We start from the raw sequence: 19,866 nt of genomic DNA on the forward strand, positions 1-19,866 counted from the left end.
AGGATTTCTGATAACATAGTCTTGTATGCCCTGCACACGAGTAGCCAGCTGGTCCACACTTGTAATCAAGGTCTGGACATTCATGTCTGCAGCAAGCATAGCCACTCTGAGGTAAAGGGGAAGAAGGAAAAAAAAAAAAAAAAAACCTCAGAATCTTCTTTCTTATAATCCCTCTTCTGCAATGCATTAAACATTTAATACTGGCCTGGCAAACTGTTATGACCCCAATGGCGAGGGTCTCAGAGGAACGTGGAAGTCTGCAGAATACAAAAATCCAGCTCATAGGGCAGTGGTAACTGGGTTGACCATATATCTACTCCTAACGCCAACACTAGAAGTAGCCGGGGATCATTCCTACGTTGATTCTAGATGACACGCGCCAGCCGGAGAATCTAGCTACCCCTAGTAGAGGAAAACAAAGACCTTTCTTGCCTCCAGAGAAGGGGACCCCAAAGCTGGATAGAAGCCCCCCACAAATAATGACAGTGAGGTAAGAGGAAATGACAAACACAGAAATGAACCAGGTTTAGCACAGAGAGGCCCGCTTACTGATAGCAGAATAAAGAAAGGTAACTTATATGGTCAACAAAAACCCTATCAAAATCCACACTGGAAATTCAAGAACCCCCGAACCGTCTAACGGTCCGGGGGGAGAACACCAGCCCCCTAGAGCTTCCAGCAAAGGTCAGGATATAGATTTGGAACAAGCTGGACAAAAATACAAAACCAAAACAAATAGCAAAAAGCAAAAGGCAGACTTAGCTGATAAAACTGGAACCAGGATCAGTAGACAAGAGCACAGCAGACTAGCTCTGATAACTACGTTGCCAGGCATTGAACTGAAGGTCCAGGGAGCTTATATAGCAACACCCCTAACTAACGACCCAGGTGCGGATAAAAGGAATGACAGAAAAACCAGAGTCAAAAAACTAGTAACCACTAGAGGGAGCAAAAAGCAAATTCACAACACTCATATATCTGTGTTGTTTTTAGTATTTTGCATTTATTAATAAAATTTCTAGTTTGCACAATAGTTGTCATGTTGTGCTGTTGTTATTGGTTCGTTTGGGGCATCATGCTCTGCTCAGTTTATTAAACATACATGTTTGGGAGTTTGCCCCTCCCCCTCCTTTTTCTGTGGAGTGCAATGGGCACGTCCTATGGAAGGGATTTTGTTATTTATAAGTATATCCGCATGATTGGTATTTCTTTTGGTATAACTTTTAGCATTTTGATGATTGTAGTTTCTCCAACCTATAGGGTAGGAGGCGAGTGGAAGGGTAAAATCTCCGATGTGTGGGGTAGGGAGATCTATAGTATGGGGAGGTTGCCCCACCCCAGGGGTGGAGACTGCCCCGCCCCCATGGTGGAGATCGCCTGGCCCCCGTGGTGGAGATCGCCTGGCCCCCGGGGTGGAGATCGCCTGGCCCCCGGGGTGGAGACCGCCTGGCCCCCGGGGTGGAGACCGCCTGGCCCCCGGGGTGGAGATCCCCTGGCCCCCGGGGTGGAGATCACCTGGCCCCCGGGGTGGAGATCACCTGGCCCCCGGGGTGGAGATCACCTGGCCCCCGGGGTGGAGATCACCTGGCCCCCGGGGTGGAGATTGCCTTACCCCACTGCCACCCCACTGGTTGGAGAATGCAGATATCGGGGGAAAGGGAGGTTCTCCGCCCTAGGGAAGGGGGTCTCGCCGCCCTGGAGAAGGGGCGATCTCTGTCTTAAAAAAGGGGCGCTCTCCGCCCTGACGAAGGGGCAATCTCTGCCCTGGCGAAGGGGCTATCTCTGCCCTGGCGAAGGGGCGCTCTCCGCCCTGGTGAAGGGGCGATCTCCGCCCTGGTGAAGGGGCGATCTCCGCCTTAGGGAAGGGGCGCTCTCCACCCTGGGGAAGGGGTGCTTTCCACTCTGAAGGGTGTTATTTTCAACCTGTGGGCGGTGATCTCCAGTCTCGGGGTAGTGATGTCCAATTTATAGTATATGGATCTTGCTTGCGCTGCAGAAAAGGGTCATAGCTAATCGCTGGGGTCGATCCACAGCGGGAAACACTATTAACTAAGGAACCTTTATAATAAAAAGTGAGTATCCAAAGCAGAAACCTCAAGACATAGATGACTGTATGACCACATATATGGCGACCACACTTCACAAGACCTTCGCTCTGACCTTCAGCGCACTGTGGAGGTGACGCCTAGTGGGATTAGGTCATCATATATAGTTGGAGTATATATATATATATATATATATATTTATTTTCTCTGCAGTTACCATAAAAATACAATTCCGCAAGCTGATAAAACCAGACATCACCTCTGCTCCAAGCTGTCACCTACACTGAAGAAAAGTGAGACCTTGGTAAACTCGTGTCTTGTTAATGTATTTTTTGTGAAATGCCTGAAAAATTCTGTGATGTGTTGAATCAGCTACAAGTCCAGAAAAAAGTTAACAGGTAAAAAGCTAAATCTGCACAATAGCAACATAGAAATCCACTATAAATAATGTATTCCCATGTAAAATACTGATTCAGCAGCAAAAGAATCTCACGCTGAAGGAATATCGACGACAAGATAGTCAATGCTATGTCCCACAGGGTGGCTGTATTACAGGTAACACCTACTAAAATCCAAGAGAGACCAATAGGAGGAACTATACTGCTGGCTGCCAGAGGGAGAAGGAGAATGATTATGTGCAGGGAAGCAAAGCAAGCTTGAAGAGGATTTTTTACCAGGTCAATCTTTCTTACAGTACAGAGACACTGAGTGAGTTATACTGCTGAATCTACAGCCCCCATCTTCCTTACAGCACATAGACACTGAGGGAAAGATGCTGCTGCAGTTGCAGCCCCCTCCTCCCCCAGCTTTCTTACACCATTCAGACACTAAGGGGAGATATTGCTGTAGAGGCATCCACTTCCTCCCATAACTTTCTTACACCACAGACACTGAGGAAGAGATACTGCTGCAGCTGCATCCCCTTCCTCCCCCAGCTTTCTTACACCACACAGACACTGAGGAAGAGATACTGCTGCACTTGCATCCCCTTCCTCCCCCAGCTTTCTTACACCAGACTGAGCAAGAGATACTGCTGCAGCTGCATCCCCCTCCTCCCCCAGATTTCTTACACCAGACACTGAGCAAGAGATACTGCTGCAGCTGCATCCCCCTCCTCCCCCAGCTTTCTTACACCAGACACTGAGCAAGAGATACTGCTGCAGTTGCATCCCCTTCCTCACCCAGCTTTCATACATCACAGACACTGAGGAACAGATACCATTGCAGTTGCATCCCCGTCTTCCCTCAGATTTCTTACATAACACAGACACGGAGGAAGAGATACTGCTACAGATGTATGCCCTCTGCCTCTACATTTTTACACCACACAGACACTGAGGGAGAGATACTGTTGCAGTTGCATCCCCCTCCTCCCCCAGCATTCTTACAACAGACACTGAGGAAGAGCTTACTGCTGTAGCTTCATACCCATCCAAAACATATAGAATTAACTTTTTTCCTCATAGAGGTGTGTGCAGACAAGGAAAGCACTGCAGGCTGCTGGTAAATGAGGAAAATGACACTTACCTCTAGCAAGAAATATAACAAAGATTCAGTTTTAAAAACACACAACAACTACTACTTCTGCTATTACCGCAAAAAAAGAAAAACACTAATAATTAAGATAGGCAGCCTGCAACCTGACAACCCACTTAACAAAATTCACACAACCTGACAGCCAGCGAGTTTACTAATGATGCTAATCAGTTTCTTTGTTTTGTTTTTTTATATCTTTGCAGATGAAATGTCTACTCAGATCACACAAACAAAGAAAAAGACAAGAACACTCCGTAATAAGAGAAAATGAGGGAGCAGAGGTCCAGTCTATTCTTACTTTACTAACGAGCTCAAACAAGTAAAGTAAATTTCTAAAAACTTTGGATTTTAAGTATCTTATGGCCCATAGGTAGGAGATAGCGGAACCTCTGCTCTCCTCACAGGCGGAGAGGACAAGGGCATACACATCCTAGATGGGAGGACCCCTTTAACATGTTCAAAAAGTTACAGGAAGAGACTGTTCAGCCGTGACGCTGGAGGTTCTTTTACCTGGGGGCTGCTGGGGCCAGAAATGCTGCTGCCAGTCCTGCAGGACGTATGTGAAGCGGATGGCGATGTTTACGGGTGGCAATGCCGTAAGTGGACATCCCTACAAATAAAGGAGACATACATGGAATTCCCTTAGAAGAAGCAGATACACTGATCACATATAAGTCAAGCATAACTTAAAAAGGACCTGAACTGAGGTCAAAAGTGACCAGATTCTGCTCTTATTTTATTCACACCGTACCCCTGAGTATTCTATACTTTGTTTTTTGTAAATCCGCTACACGGTTACAGAGATATGGGCCTTTTTATTTAGTGCCAACTTTTCGGTTCTCTACTAAAGAGGGCGTGGCTCTCAAAGTAATGATGTAGAGTAGCCTAAAGACACGCCCCAGAGGAGTTTGAGCAACGCCCCAGAGGACTCTGTGAGCCACGAAAAATTAGCACTAAATAAAACTGGAACCGTATGGCGCATTTAGAAAAAAAAAACAAAGAATAGATTACGAAGAGGAAAAGTGGGAATAAAATAAGAGCAAAATCTGGCCACTTTTATCCTGGTCATAGGTCCCCTTCAAAGCAAGGACACGTGATAACAATTTAATAAAATGGCCATTAGCTAACAGATCAATCCTGTGCTATTTTCAGTAGTTGTGCTTGTTACTGGGAGGGTCATCTATAGTCCGAAAATGCTAATTTTTTAAGACAGCAGTGATGGTGGCAGCAGTCATCCCCCAACACATAACTAGTGGAATCTATTGAGAAAACATTTTTCAAGCAGTTCTCTACTCCATAGTTACTAGAGAAGTCCCATGACAAAACGCAGATCCCAAAGTGTCCCCCTATAGGGACCCTCAGCGATCAGCTGTAATCAGTGGCGGAAGCTTAACAAAAAGTGTTCAATATTCACGCAGCGCCACCCCAGGGGAAATTAACAATTACAGATGACCCATTCCAATCAATGGGCTATTCTGTGACATAGAGGACAAGATGAGTCCTCCAGACAGACGCTCTCTATAACTGTTCTGTCCACTGGCCGGGAACAGAGGACACTGGACAAGCGTCTCTTTCAGAGCAGGGGGCGTCTATCTCTTATGTATTAATCCAAGTGGTCATATACAGGAGTCAGTATACAGCAATGAAGCCTGTGATCAGGTGCCCAAATGGCTGATAATAGCTGCACCTTCCAGTCCTTATTTACTGTAGGAAGCGCAGCACTGGAGCACAAACTGCTGCAACTCTCCTGAGTACAAGGTGAGGCTTTATTCATTTTCTTTCAGATGAGAGGGATTAATCCCATACATACAATTTTGGATTTGAAGATGTCCAGAAGTCCTGACAGATGGGTGTACTGATTCGGCACTTTCCTTAGATGCACCATCTCAAAGTCGGTGCGTACGCTGGGTCCTTGGCACTCGCCAACGTAAAGTTTCCTCCATTTCTGATGAATTTGCACAAAGATTGGGACCTGGCTGTAAAAACAACATTGCTCTAATTATTCTGCATTCTGAACCATGAAGTTTTGCAGGATATAACAGATACGGGTAGCTCCCCCGGGCCGCGCTGCTATTTTCAGTAGAGGGGTCGCTTGCAGCTGCCTCTCATCACAGAATAGCAATGACAGCCCACTACTGTCACTACTAGAAGCGATGTCCCCCAGGTCCCCTCGTCAGTTTCCTTGATTTCTCAATATGAGGTGGAGGCACCAGGTACTACGATCTCACACGTGTTGGGAATGAAGCAGAATATAGCAGCAAAAGAGCCCAGCGGGCGATGAGAAAAATAACTAGAAGCTTATTCTGCAAATATTATAGTAGGGCAATGCAGCATCTAGGAGAAAAGGGCAGCTGCTTGGGTTGCAATAGATAGGTAATATTCAGGTGTCCAGAAATCTCACTGCAAAACAACCACAGCATAAGGAAAGAGAGCAAACCAAGAAGCCGCAAGAAAATACTAGTTTTTGAGTTGTTATATTTGCAGCAGAATCTCTCCCTTCTGTGATGTGAAAGGGAGAGGAGAGAAGCTGCTGCAGCTTCACTACCTCAGTGTCTCGCCACACAAGTCTCACAGAAACTTAGGGAGAGATCCCCCTGCATCTTCTTTCCCTCCTTCTCTCACAGCACGAGTCTCACAAAACTGAGGGAGAGATCCTACTGTAGCTCCCCTCCTTTCTTCACTCACAGCATGAGTGTCACAGAAACTGCTGCAAATTCCCTCCCTCCTTCTCTTGTAGCACGAGTCTCACAGAAACTGAGAGAAGAGAGACGCTGCTGTAGCTTCCCACCCTCCTCTGGCAGCATGAGTCTCACATAAACTGAGGAAGAGATTCTGCTGCAACGTCACTCCCTCTTCTTCTCACAGCATGAGTCTCATAGAAGCTGAGGAAGAGATTCTGCTGCTTCCTCTCTTTTCCATGGCGTGAGTCTCATAGAAACAGGAAAGGATTCTGCTGCAGCTTCCCTCTCTCTTCTTCTCACAGCATGAGTCTCTCAGAAACCGAGGGAGAGATCCTGCTGCAGCTTCTCTTCTCTCCTTCACTCAGCATAAGTCTCATAGAACTGAGGAAGACGTTCTGCTGCAGGATCTCTCTCTCAGTTTCTGTGAGACTCATGCTGTGAGTGAAGGAGGGATGGAAGCTGCAGCAGGATCGCTCTCTCAGTTTCTGTGAGACTCATGCTGTGAGTGAAGGAGGGAGGGGAGGGAAGCTGCAGCAGGATCTCTCTCTCATTTTCTGTGAGACTCATGCTGTGAGTGAAGGAGGGAGGGAAGCTGCAGCAGGATCTCTCTCTGTTTCTGTGAGACTCATGCTGTGAGTGAAGGAGGGAGGGAAGCTGCAGCAGGATCTTTCTCTCAGTTTCGGTGAGACTCATGCTGTGAATGAAGGAGGGAGGGACGCTGCAGCAGGATCTCTCAGTTTCTGTGAGACTCATGCTGTGAGTGAAGGAGGGAGGGAAGCAGCAGCAGGATCTCTCAGTTTCTGTGAGACCTGTGCGGCGAAAGATTGAGGGAGGGAAGCTGCAGCAGGATCTCTTACTTAGTTTCTGCGAGACTCGAGCTGCAAGGAAAGGGAGGGAATCTGCAGCAGGATCTCTCTCTCAGTTTCTGTGAGACTCATGCTGTGAGTGAAGGAGGGAGGGAAGCTGCAGCAGGATCTCTCTCTCAGTTTCTGCGAGACTCATGCTGTGAGTGAAGGAGGGAGGGAAGCTGCAGCAGGATCTCTCTGTTTCTGCGAGACTCATGCTGTGAGTGAAGGAGGGATGGAAGCTGCAGCAGGATCTCTCTCTCAGTTTCTGTGAGACTCATGCTGTGAGTGAAGGAGGGAGGGAAGCTGCAGCACGATCTCTCTCTCAGTTTCTATGTGGGTCTCATGCTAAGTTAGGAAAGGAGAAGATGGGGAAACTGTAGCATTCCTGAGCAAAGGTGCCCCCCTTAGAGAGCTCCTTTCACCCTAATATGGCATATATACAGGGGTTGACAACCCCGTTAACCAGCCCTGGGTCCCCTTCAGTCTGAGGATCATCAACAATTTTGTCAATGGGATTCCCACTAATTAGGAAGTGATAGCAAACCTAGAATTAAATCATCACTTCTTATTGAATGAAAATCCCTTTAATGATTAATTATGAGAAGTGCTAGTAGATCGGCATGTGATGACATCACTTCTAGGGGGGTAAAATGTAAATCTCCAGCGCTTTGAACATTGTAATGTAAAGCGTAAGTGGAAATGTTGCCTCATTAGAAGCTGAGCAGCGATGGGCACGCTGTAATTTCACTGTCAGGCACATTCCCATGCTCTGGTGGCTCCTAAAACCCCCGGTCTTTAAAGAATAGAACGTGTCAGCGGCGAGACGTCAGCGCAGCCCGAGCACTTTACATCAATTTCTACAGGAGATAATCATTCCGCTTTGTGGAAGATAACATTTTAGAGATTAAAGAGCAATTTACCCTAAAAATATACAAATTACCTGGAAATAAAATCCTCAAAATAACCAGAATCTCTCATTATCCCGATCATTTGTGTTTGACTTATGAAGGTCCCTTCACTGCAGGGAGAAAACCCTCGCTGACAACCATTAGTGCCCACAGGGGGTTGTCACAAAGTTTAGAACTTCCACAGATACATTTATCCTACTTCTCTATCTACGATTCTGGGAGTCTAATCGTGAACCAGGAGGCTCAGGATGAACAGGTGTAATGATTTCTCCCACACTGAGGAGTGCACATCAGCAACAGGAGCCTTAAAGGGAATGTGTCATCAGAAAATTACCTATTGCTTAATAGTTTCTTTTTTTTAAATTGGGCAATGTTTTTTTTTCCCACATCACAATTCTTAATTAAAAAAATAAAATGAGTAATCTTGCAGTTTTCACGGTGGTCACTGGAGCTATTACAGACACTTACTTTCAGAGAGAATTTTCAGCAGTTTCCTTATCAGCAGAGGCAGGATTACAATGACTGGTAACAGCTCTATACACAGCCGATAATTCAGGGTAAACCAATCGCAACAGTCAATGTCACAGCTCACCTGCTCTCCCTCTCTTCACAATGACTTTTGCACATGCTCAGATGCTTTGGTGCAAAATATAGGGTCGGGAGCTGACCATTGCTGCTAATGTACATGTGCATTGCCTGAAATATCATGAAGTTAGAAGTTTAAATATCCCCATTGGCCAGTGTGTAAAATTGCAAGATTTCTCATTTTTAATTATGATTGTGATATGGTAAAAAAAAAAAAAAACTGTCAAAAAATAAATAAAAATCCCATTTAACATTAAGAACCCAAATTAAACAATAGGAACCCTTTCTGATACACATTCCCTGAAATGTAGCAGTCAGGGAATTATGCGGCAGCGATAGGAGCTATCAGAGGCAGGTGCTAGCTGTATGCCGCAGCCAACACCCACCACGAATGGTGTGTGCTCAGCTCCTGAGCCCCCGTTTTTTACACCCTCACCCCACATCTTGAGAACACGTACAGAACATTTTGGGAAAGGGTTTAAAGCTTTGAATTGGAAACTATTTAAAAATAAAATGTGTTAACCACTTCCTTTCCATCAGAATTAAAATTCATGTATTGCTCGGAGGGTTAATAAATGTGGAGCGAGGATGCGGTAAATTTGGAAGCTGCGGAAACTAAGGGAAGTAAAGTGATGCATTGTGTGACAATTGCCTGTGACATCGCTATACTGGAACTTTTCACACCATAATATATGTGCATATTTAACTGGGACACGGAGCAGCCCCCAGGCGACAGCCATCCGCACAGCTCCCGGGGGTATTCAAGAGGCTGTCGTAATAAAGAATAATGTATCCGCGTTATTTATAGTCCCCGGGACCTGCGCTACGGTATTTAGTTCATCCACAAATCACTATCAGGCTCCGCTGCGGTTATGTCGTACCAGCGAGCGGACGCCCAACCGGGCAGGTAAATGTTACAGCGATCAGGCGGGAGCCCTATAGTATGACGTACGTATGGACTAGAGTCCTACAAAGGCATGCTGGGGGTTGTAGTTACCACAAACGACTGGAGACTAACAAATTACAACCTTTTTTCAATTGTATCTTAAAGGGGATCTCTACTTTTGTCACTTTTATCATATTAAAGGGGAACCTGTCAGCTGTTTTTTGCATATGGAGTGGTGATGATGTCCCTATAAAAATTATACCGTTTTTGTCAAGATCTGATGTGTCAGTCATAAGAAATCTAATGAAGAAGCCATGTGCAATCAGTCTGGGAGTGCACTGTGGGTGTGGAAGAAGCAGTCTGAAACGGCCCTGATCTGCATGGGATTTACATTAGATTTCTCATGACAGTTTATTACTAGGCCAGGTATGATCATTTTTTTTTTTTCTACTGGATCCATTACAAACAGACATGTGAACAGTGCCTTAAGTGATAAGATTTTGGCTGCCTGTAGCCACCACTAGAGGGAGCTCACTGCACTGTCTTCATACGGAGCTCATTGTATACACTGCTCCCTCTAGTGGTGGCTGGAGGTAGAGATAATTTTATACTTTAACTCAATGTCTATGCAGAGGATTTGGAGCTCTGTATCATGATTGGTCATCAGAGAGGGTCTGTAGGTACAGTATGTGCTAGTGGTGTTTTTTTACATACCTACATAGAACCCCTTTAGTTAGCAATAATATCATAACAAGATAATTTTTTAATATTGCAATAATTTTTGCAGTACTGATATTCCCTGATCTGTGTCTGCACCACCCAAGCAATGATCAAGAAAGTGGCACAGCTGTTTCCATAAATATATGCAGGACTTTGTCTTAGGGCATGTATATAGCGAAAGATGGAAGATCCGTAACTTTCAAGGTGGAGGTGCGGAAGCTGGTTAAAAAGTGGATGGGAAGGAATTCCAAGAGGGCGGCGTGCCTGGCCAAAGTCATAGACCATTAACCCACATGGTGAAGAAGCGGGAGCCAGCCTGAAAAGTGGAAAAGTGAAGGCTCGGGGAGGACGGCATGCTTTCCTGGCAGGTCCCAATCCTCCATCTGCATGAGAGAGGAGCAGGAGTGGGCTGAAACCGTCTCTGCCTTCTCTATGGGAAACTCCCCTCTTCTGCACCTACAGACGCGTTAACAAACGTCTCTGTGGAGTTACAGTTATGGCTGAAAGTGTTGGCACCCTTGAAATTGTTCCAGAAAATGAAGTATTTCTCCCAGAAAATTATTCCAATTACGCATGTTTTGTTATACACTTGTTTATTACCTTTGTGTTTGTTGGAACTACACGAAAACAGAGGAAAAAAAAAAGGCAAATTGGACATAATTTCACACAAAACCCCCAAAATGGGCCAGACGCCCTCAACTTAATATTTGCTTACACACCCATGGGAATAAATAACTGCAATCAATCGCGTCCTGTAACCATCCACAAGCTTCTTACACCTCTCGCCTGGAACTTTGGAGGACTCTTCTTTTGTTAACTGCTCCAGGTCTCTCATATTTCACCTTCTTCCAACAGAAATTTTAAGATCTATCCACAACTGTTCAATGGGATTGCTGCCACTTCAAAACTCTCCACTGCTTTGTTTTCATCCATTTCTGGGGGCTCCTTGAATTAGGTTTTGGGTCATTGTTCCAGAAGAACCAAGACATCGGACGCAAACCCAGCTTTCTGACACTGAGCACTACATTGTGACCCAAAAATCTTTGGAAATCTTCAGATTTCATGAAGCCTTGCATACAGTCAAGGCGTCCAGTGCCAGAGGCAGCAAAACAACCCCAAAACATCTCTGAGCCTCCACCATATTTGACTGTATGTTCTGTGTTTTTTCCTATGTAGGCCTCATTCCATTTTCTGTAAACAGTAGAATGATGTGCTTTACCACAAAGCTCTACCTTGGTCTCATCTGTCTACAAGAAGGATTTTGGTTTACTGAAACTGCAGTCTAGCTTTTTTATGTCTCTGTGTCAGAAGTTGGGTCGTCCTGGGTCTCCTGCCATTGTGTTTAATTTAATTCAATTGTTGACGGATAGCTCGCGCTGACACTGATGCACCCTGAGCCTGCAGGACAGCTTGAATTTCTTTGGACCTTGAATGAAGCTGGTTATCCACCATCCGGACTACGAAGCGTTGCAACTTTTCATTATTTTTTCTCTGCCATCCACATCCAGTGAGATTACAGTTCCATGGGTTGTAAAAGTATTGATTATGATGCACATCAAGGACAAAGGAACATCAAGGTCCCTGGAGATCAACTTGTAACTTTGAAATTGTTGATATCGTTCAACAATTTTGATTCTCAAGGCCTCAGACAGTTCTCTTCTCCTCTTTCTGTTCTCCAAGCTTAGTGTGGCACACACAGACACACGATGCAAATACTGAGTCTCCCCCTTTTTTCTGGTTTCAGGTGTGATTTTCATATTGCCCACACCTGTTACTTGCCACAGGTGAGTTTGAATGAGCATCACATGCTTGAAACAAAGTTGTTTACCCACAATTTTGGGAAGGTGCCAACAATTTTGTCCAGTCAATTTTTTTGAGTTTTGTGTGAAATTACGGCCAATTTTCCTTTTTTTTCTAATTTTTTTGTATTGTTACAATACACACAAATTAAATAAACACGTGTATAACAAAACATGTAATTTCAATAATTTTCTGGGAGAAATACAATTTCAAGGGCGTCTGCACTTTCGGCCATGTCTGTAATTTCTAAGTTTTCATCCTTATAGTGTGGATCTTATACAGGCCTGTATAACTCGAAGCCGCCGACCAGCAGGTAAGATCAGTCACTTACAACTAAAATAATTCAATGTGTGATGGCGGCTAGCAGGCTTATTAATTTGGCTAGTATTAGTACTCACCAGCCGGTATTTCCGAGAGCAATAGACACGGAGCTGAGGAGCAGATTGCACTTGGATTCACTGATAACGGCATCATTAGCAGCTGGAGAAATGACTACAAACTCACGCAGCCCGTACCTGGAAAAGATGCATAATACTAATTAACGACAGGATCCGTGTCATTCTTATGCCTCGGAGGCAGCTCCGCGGCATCGGGCTCATTAATCATACTGGCCCAGTTTTTTCTCTCTCTCCAGTAAAATGTCGAGTGATTAGATCATTACGGCATTGGATTTCATGAATAGTGATTTTTTTTTTCTCTCCCCGTTTCCCTGCGCTGGTTTGTGATCTTGTGCGGAAATTATCGGCTTTTGACAATCACATACATGTTATACGCATCACCTGTACCACTTACAGCCGCGGTAATAATGGCGGAAGCGTTATGTAAAGAGATCAATGAGTTGTCATAAAGCGTCCCAGCGGCTGCTGATAATCCCGGCCATTAAAGTGGACAGAAGAAATAAAAATTATATATTTAAACACTGCCCCCTACAGGCCAGTGGAGCGTTCAGCACCCGACTCTGCAGATTAGGGCTCCACAGTAACATTGGGTCGCCCCTAATGTGCATTAAAATTGTGGCATCGACTCAACCTCAACATTTTCCTTTGAAGAGACAACCCTGCAGGTGACCGTGTCAGAATAGTTATTGTGGCGACTTGCGGGTGACTGAATTTCAATGTAAATACCGCGTCCAACACCAATATATTTCACAGCAAGGCCAATGCAAGGAAAAGGGATGACGGGGTTAGGCAAAGATAAAAAAAAATTGTTGAAACTTGCAATAAGAAAAAGTTGTTTTTTTTGCTAACTCAAAACACTTTTTTGCTGACCCCAACATTTGTACTGAAGCATCTAATCAGCATGTGCAAACCTCATTGTGAAGGGAGAAGGAGGATAAGCATTGTGACATCACCTATCGTGAATGCTGGATCCTGTGTTACCTCCTGTATATAGAGGTGTTATCAGTCATTGTACAGGAGGAGGAGGAGGTGAGCTGTGATATCACCTATTGTGATTGGTGGATCCTGTGTTATCTACTGTATATAGAGGTGTTATCTGTCATTGTACAGGAGGAGGTGAGCTGTGACATCACCTATCGTGAATGCTGGATCCTGTGTTACCTCCTGTATATAGAGGTGTTATCAGTCATTGTACAGGAGGAGGAGGAGGTGAGCTGTGATATCACCTATTGTGATTGGTGGATCCTGTGTTATCTACTGTATATAGAGGTGTTATCAGTCATTGTATAGGAGTAGGAGGTGAGCTGTGACATCACCTATTGTGAATGGTGGATCCTGTGTTATCTGCTGTATACAGAGGTGTTATCAGTCATTGTACAGGAGGAGGAGGTGAGCTGTGACATCACCTATCGTGAATGCTGGATCCTGTGTTACCTCCTGTATATAGAGGTGTTATCAGTCATAGTACAAGAGGAGGAGGAGGTGAGCTGCAAAATCACCTATAGCGAATGCTGGATCCTGTGTTATCTACTGTATATAGAGGTGTTATCAGTCATTGAACAGGAAGAGGAGGTGAGCTGTGACATCACCTATCGTGAATGCTGGATCCTGTGTTACCTCCTGTATATAGAGGTGTTATCAGTCATTGTACAGGAGGAGGAGGAGGTGAGCTGTGATATCACCTATTGTGATTGGTGGATCCTGTGTTATCTACTGTATATAGAGGTGTTATCAGTCATTGTATAGGAGTAGGAGGTGAGCTGTGACATCACCTATTGTGAATGGTGGATCCTGTGTTATCTACTGTATATAGAGGTGTTATCAGACATTGTACAGGAGGAGGTGAGCTGTGACATCACCTATTGTGAATGGTGGATCCTGTGTTATCTACTGTATATAGAGGTGTTATCAGACATTGTACAGGAGGAGGTGAGCTGTGACATCACCTATAGTGAATGATGGATCCTGTGTTACCTCCTGTATATAGAGGTGTTATCAGTCATTGTACAGGAGGAGGTAAGCTGTGACATCACCTATAGTGAATGGTGGATCCTGTGTTATCCGCTGTATATAGAGGTGTTTTCAGTCATTGTACAGGAGGAGGTAAGCTGTGACGTCACCTATTGTGAATGGTGGATCCTGTGTTATCTGCTGTATATAGAAATGGCAAGATTAGTAATTTTGTATTTTAATGAAAAATCTTTGGTATGAAAAAAAAGTCACAAATTCGTAAAAAAAAAAAAAAAAAATTAATATAACACAAAAACCGAAGTAAATAGATCATTTTCTGATGATACATTCCGTTTAAGGCTCCTGCAATCTGGCAAGAGCAGGTTGGGTGCCCAGTGATCAGTTTATAGACCCTTTGAAGAGTGAATGCCCCTAGAGGTGTTTTATGACCTTGTGGAGGAATATTACAGTATGTTAAAAAATAAATAAAGTCATATATTAGTAAAAGTAATAATTTATGTATATGTGGATGCTGCATTTACCCAAGACTATACATATACTAATATTCTAATACTACTGTATATTCTTATGTGAATTTGCAAATACATTTATATAAGAACTATAATACCTCTTTTTCTTCTTTATTTTACCTTTAGTGCACTTTTAAAACTAAAATAAAGTATAAAAAACGTATAAATATATTTTTAAAATATTACGAAAGGAAATAAAAGAGGAAATATTTTCTTGGTGACGCAATAAATAAAACGTTAAGGAAATAGAAACACCATAGTCCCCCATTCATTACACAGTATGAGACAGAATTCTGAAGAAAAACTGATTGAACCCTTGAAAAAAAATGTATGCAACTCAAAAGTTTAGTAAAACTTTTGTGCCATTTTTACCCCAGTCCTGGCCAATTACGCCAACTTTTTGGACAAGTGGGCTGAACTTGGTGTGAAAAAATCATTATAATTTAGTCCACACAAAATATGCCAGCCCCTGTCTCTACTAGATTTTTTGCTGGGATGCACCAAATTCTTTAGTAGGCAAATGCTTAATAATTTTGGTGCATCTTGCTCCGGCGCTATTTTCTTCAGGACGGGCGTGCAACACACAAGTCTAGATGAATTTTGGCCCGTGTGTGCAAAAAGTCTCTTAGAACTAACACATTCTGGACGTTAAGGAGTTAATTCACTGGTCCCACTATGCCGGGCTGGTCCCAATCTTCATGGCTGATCCAGTTGTGCCCTCGGTCACCTCATATTGCCCCGGAGTGGTGTATACTGCATACATTAGTCCTGAATCCCTTGTGTCTCGCGCCACAATCTGCAAGGAGCAGAGTAAGAGGTGGCACACACGGCACAAGGTGCTCCGCCGGCCCCTGCCAGAATGCAAAGCACCTTAGTTGTGGCATTGAGGGGTGCAGATGGCGGGTCTGTCTGAAAATGCAAAGGTAAAAAGGACACTTTTCCTATTCCGGCTGCAGAGTAACGAGGAGACGAGCCAACGACTGTCAACTGCAGCATTAATGAGACGTAATTTGCCAAATGACCTGATGCAGAACCTGCGCTTCTGTCCAGACTCATTATACCGCACTGCTGCAGGCGCTGGTAACCGATCGCCTCAGGTAGTATTGCCCTTAGGATCAGGGTGAGATGTCAGGATGTTCCTTTTAGGAATAGACACCAGGCATATGGAACAATTTCACTGACTCCTCTCTGTAGGATTCGGTGAGGACGCCAGGTTCGTGGAGTAAAATCAGAATGTTGCGGCGCAGTTTAACTACTCACCGCTGGAACCAGTAACTGAGGCTGGTAAAGGACGAGCTTTGGGGTCCGACGACTGCATACCCCAACGCTCCCGAGTTAGATGGGAGCCCACTGCTTTGTCTTCTTCAGCCATCTTCCCTGCCCAGAATATAAGCGCCCCCTATAAGGATATTAGGGGTTCTCAGAGGCCGGACCCCTACAGACCACAAATAAATGGCCTATGTTAGCGATATGTCATCACTTAATTTAAGAGATGGGACAATAATCTTTACCATCAGGGAGAGCGCACTGAATACAGTTTTATTACTAACAGGTATAGACACCTTGGAGGGCAATATTTTTTTCTGGTGATCTCTGGGCTGTGGAGGTCTCATGATGCGCTCCAAGAAGCGAGGGAGAGGCGAAGAAGAGGTGTTGGCCAAAATCCAAGACGGCGTGGTCACTGCTGGCGGGCGGAGGAAGAGAGATGTGACCAGAGATGTGGCTGCAGGGGTGGAGCAGTTTGCCCACAGGCCTCCATCCTTTAGTTCTGCCCACAGGCCTCCATCCTTTATCCCGCTCCAGAGGTCAGAGTCTGCCACACAGGGTAAGAGAGGAACACCTGGTGAAGGGTCCCGATTTATGGAATTGGAGGGGGAGGAGACTGAGACCCCTGAGCGAGGAGTAACCCCTCATGGGCATAATGGATCCACTGGAGCTCCTAAAAAAATTGTATCCTTGAAGAGATTTCTCAGGGGTCCCCCCTTCCCTGCAAGATGTCCTCAATGCAGTTAATAAATGGAACTTTACTCTGATGGGACAAGTCGGACATATACAGGAATCTGTTTCTATGATACGCCATGAAGTGCAGAAAGGGGAAGAACGCACCACAGGACTTGAAAGCAGAGTTTCCCACCAATCCGCAAAGATATACAGTCTCCCGCCAGTCCGCAGACATATACAGAGTCTCCTGCCAGTCCGCAGACATATACAGAGTCTCCTGCCAGTCCGCAGAAATATACAGAGTCTCCTGCCAGTCCGCAGAGTTATACAGAGTCTCCTGCCAGTCTGCAGAGATATACAGAGTGTCCTGCCAGCCCACAGAGATGTACAGTCTCCTGCCAGTCCACAGATTATTCAGTCTCCTGCCAGTCCGCAGAGATATACAGAGTCTCCTGCCAGTCTGCAGAGATATACAGAGTCTCCTGCCAGTCCGCAGATATACAGAGTCTCCTGCCAGTCCGCAGAGATATACAGAGTCTCCCACCAATCCACAGAGACATAGTCTCCTGCCAGTCCACAGAGATATACAGAGTCTCCTGCAAGTCCGCAGAGATATACAGAGTTTCCTGCCAGTCGGCAGAGATATATAGTCTCCGCAACAGGCCACAGAGATATATAGTCTCCTCGACAGACCACAGAGATAAACATAAGCTGATGACCTGGAAAATCATCTGAGACACAATAATATTAGACTGGTGGGGTCCCTTAAAAAGCTGAGGGGAACGACCCAGATGACTTCTTTGAAAAACATCTACTGGATATCTTTGGCTAAGATACCCTGACACTTTTTTTTGCTGTGGAGAGAGTTCACAGGGGTCTCCATGACCTGGGGGTAGATGGAGACAGGGAAGGGAGGGGTGGAATGCTTCTGAATAAAAATTTGGATACTTATAGAATCCTAGAATGTTGGGGTTGGAAGGGACCTCCAGGGTCATCGTGCCCAACCCCCTGCTCAATGTAGGAGTCACTAAACCATCTCAGACAGATGTCTGTCCAGCCTCTGAAGACTTCCATTGATGGAGAACTCACCACCTCTCGTGGCCGCCTGTTCCACTCGTTGATCTCCCTCACTGTCACAAAGTTTTTTTCTAATATCTAATCTGTATCTTCTCCCTTTTAGTTTAATTCCATTGCTTCTCATGTTTCCATGTGCAAATGAGAATAATGATGATCCCTCTACACTGTGACAGCCCTTAAGATATTTGTAGACAGCTATTAAGCCTCCTTTTAGCCTTCATTTTTGCAGCTAAACATTCCCAGATCCTTTAACAGTTCCCCGTAGGACATACTTTGCAGTCCGCTCACCATCCCGGTCGCTCTTCTCTGAACTTGCTCCAGTTTTTCAATGTCTTTTTTAACATGTGATGCCCAGAACTGGACACGGTATTCCAGGTGAGGTCTGACCAAGGAGGAGTAGAGGGGGATAATGACTTCACGTGATCTAGACTCATTGCTTCTCTTAATACATCCTAGAACTGTGTTTGCCTTTTTTGCTGCTACATCACTCTGTTGACTCATGTGCACTCGGTGATCTATTAGTATACCAAAGTCTTTTTCACACAGGCTGCTGCTTAGTTCTACACTCACCGGCAACTTTATTAGGTACACCATGCTAGTAACGGGTTGGACCCCCTTTTGCCTTCAGAACTGCCTCAATTCTTCGTGGCATAGATTCAACAAGGTGCTGGAAGCATTCCTCAGAGATTTTGGTCCATATTGACATGATGGCATCACACAGTTGCCGCAGATTTGTCGGCTGCACATCCCAAAGATGCTCCATACAAGGCAGGATGGATCCATGCTTTCATGTTGTTTACGCCAAATTCTGACCCTACCATCCGAATGTCGCAGCAGAAATCGAGACTCATCAGACCAAGCAACGTTTTTCCAATCTTCTACTGTCCAATTTCGATGAGCTTGTACAAATTGTAGCCTCAGTTTCCTGTTCTTAGCTGAAAGGAGTGGTACCCGGTGTGGTCTTCTGCTGCTGTAGCCCATCTGCCTCAAAGTTCGACGCACTGTGCGTTCAGAGATGCTCTTAGGCCTACCTTGGTTGTAACGGGTGGCGATTTGAGTCACTGTTGCCTTTCTATCAGCTCGAACCAGTCTGCCCATTCTCCTCTGACCTCTGGCATCAACAAGGCATTTCCGCCCACAGAACTGCCGCTCACTGGATTTTTTTTCTTTTTCGGACCATTCTCTGTAAACCCTAGAGATGGTTGTGCTTGAAAATCCCAGTAGATCAGCAGTTTCTGAAATACTCAGACCAGCCCTTCTGGCACCAACAACCATGCCACGTTCAAAGGCACTCAAATCACCTTTCTTCCCCATACTGATGCTCGGTTTGAACTGCAGGAGATTGTCTTGACCATGTCTACATGCCTAAATGCACTGAGTTGCCGCCATGTGATTGGCTGATTAGAAATTAAGTGTTAACAAGAAGTTGGACAGGTGTACCTAATAAAGTGGCCAGTGAGTGTATTACTCCCATTCTGTAGATGTAATTTTGTTTTTTCTTGCCCAGATGTAGAATCTTGCATTTCTCTCTGTTAAATATCATTCTATTAGTCGCTGTCTATTGTTGAAGCTTATCTGGATCCTTCTGCATCCTTTCTCTGTCTTCTTTAAGGCCCCGTCACACATAGCGAGATCGCTGCTGAGTCACAAGTTTTGTGACGCAACAGCGACCTCAGTAGCGATCTCGCTATGTGTGACACGTACCAGCGATCAGGCCCCTGCTGTGAGATCGCTGGTCGTGTCGGAATGGCCTGGACCTTTTTTTGGTCGTTGAGGTCCCGCTGACATTGCTGAATCGGTGTGTGTGACACCGATCCAGCGATGTCTTCACTGGTAACCAGGGTAAACATCGGGTTACTAAGCGCAGGGCCGCGCTTAGTAACCCGATGTTTACCCTGGTTACCAGCGTAAATGTAAAAAAAAAAAAACAGTACATACTCACCATCTGATGTCCGTCAGGT

At 45.0% G+C, this 19,866-nt stretch overlaps 1 protein-coding gene across 2 annotated transcripts in view; it reads right to left on the bottom strand.

Annotated features, from left to right (window-relative positions):
- RAB3GAP1 (RAB3 GTPase activating protein catalytic subunit 1) overlaps nucleotides 1–19,866 on the bottom strand; it is a 114,069-nt gene that overhangs the window by 64,036 nt on the left and 30,167 nt on the right. For both annotated transcript variants that reach the window (XM_077273071.1, XM_077273070.1), the window contains exons 6-8: nucleotides 12,408–12,524; nucleotides 5,392–5,557; nucleotides 4,092–4,191 (exon numbers count right to left, since the gene is read on the bottom strand). In XM_077273071.1, the coding sequence (XP_077129186.1) occupies nucleotides 4,092–4,191; nucleotides 5,392–5,557; nucleotides 12,408–12,524 (383 nt within the window). The remainder of the gene's footprint in view (nucleotides 1–4,091; nucleotides 4,192–5,391; nucleotides 5,558–12,407; nucleotides 12,525–19,866) is intronic.

The sequence above is a fragment of the Ranitomeya variabilis genome, chromosome 7 (assembly GCF_051348905.1).
Source record: "Ranitomeya variabilis isolate aRanVar5 chromosome 7, aRanVar5.hap1, whole genome shotgun sequence".
Lineage (NCBI taxonomy): Eukaryota > Metazoa > Chordata > Amphibia > Anura > Dendrobatidae > Ranitomeya > Ranitomeya variabilis.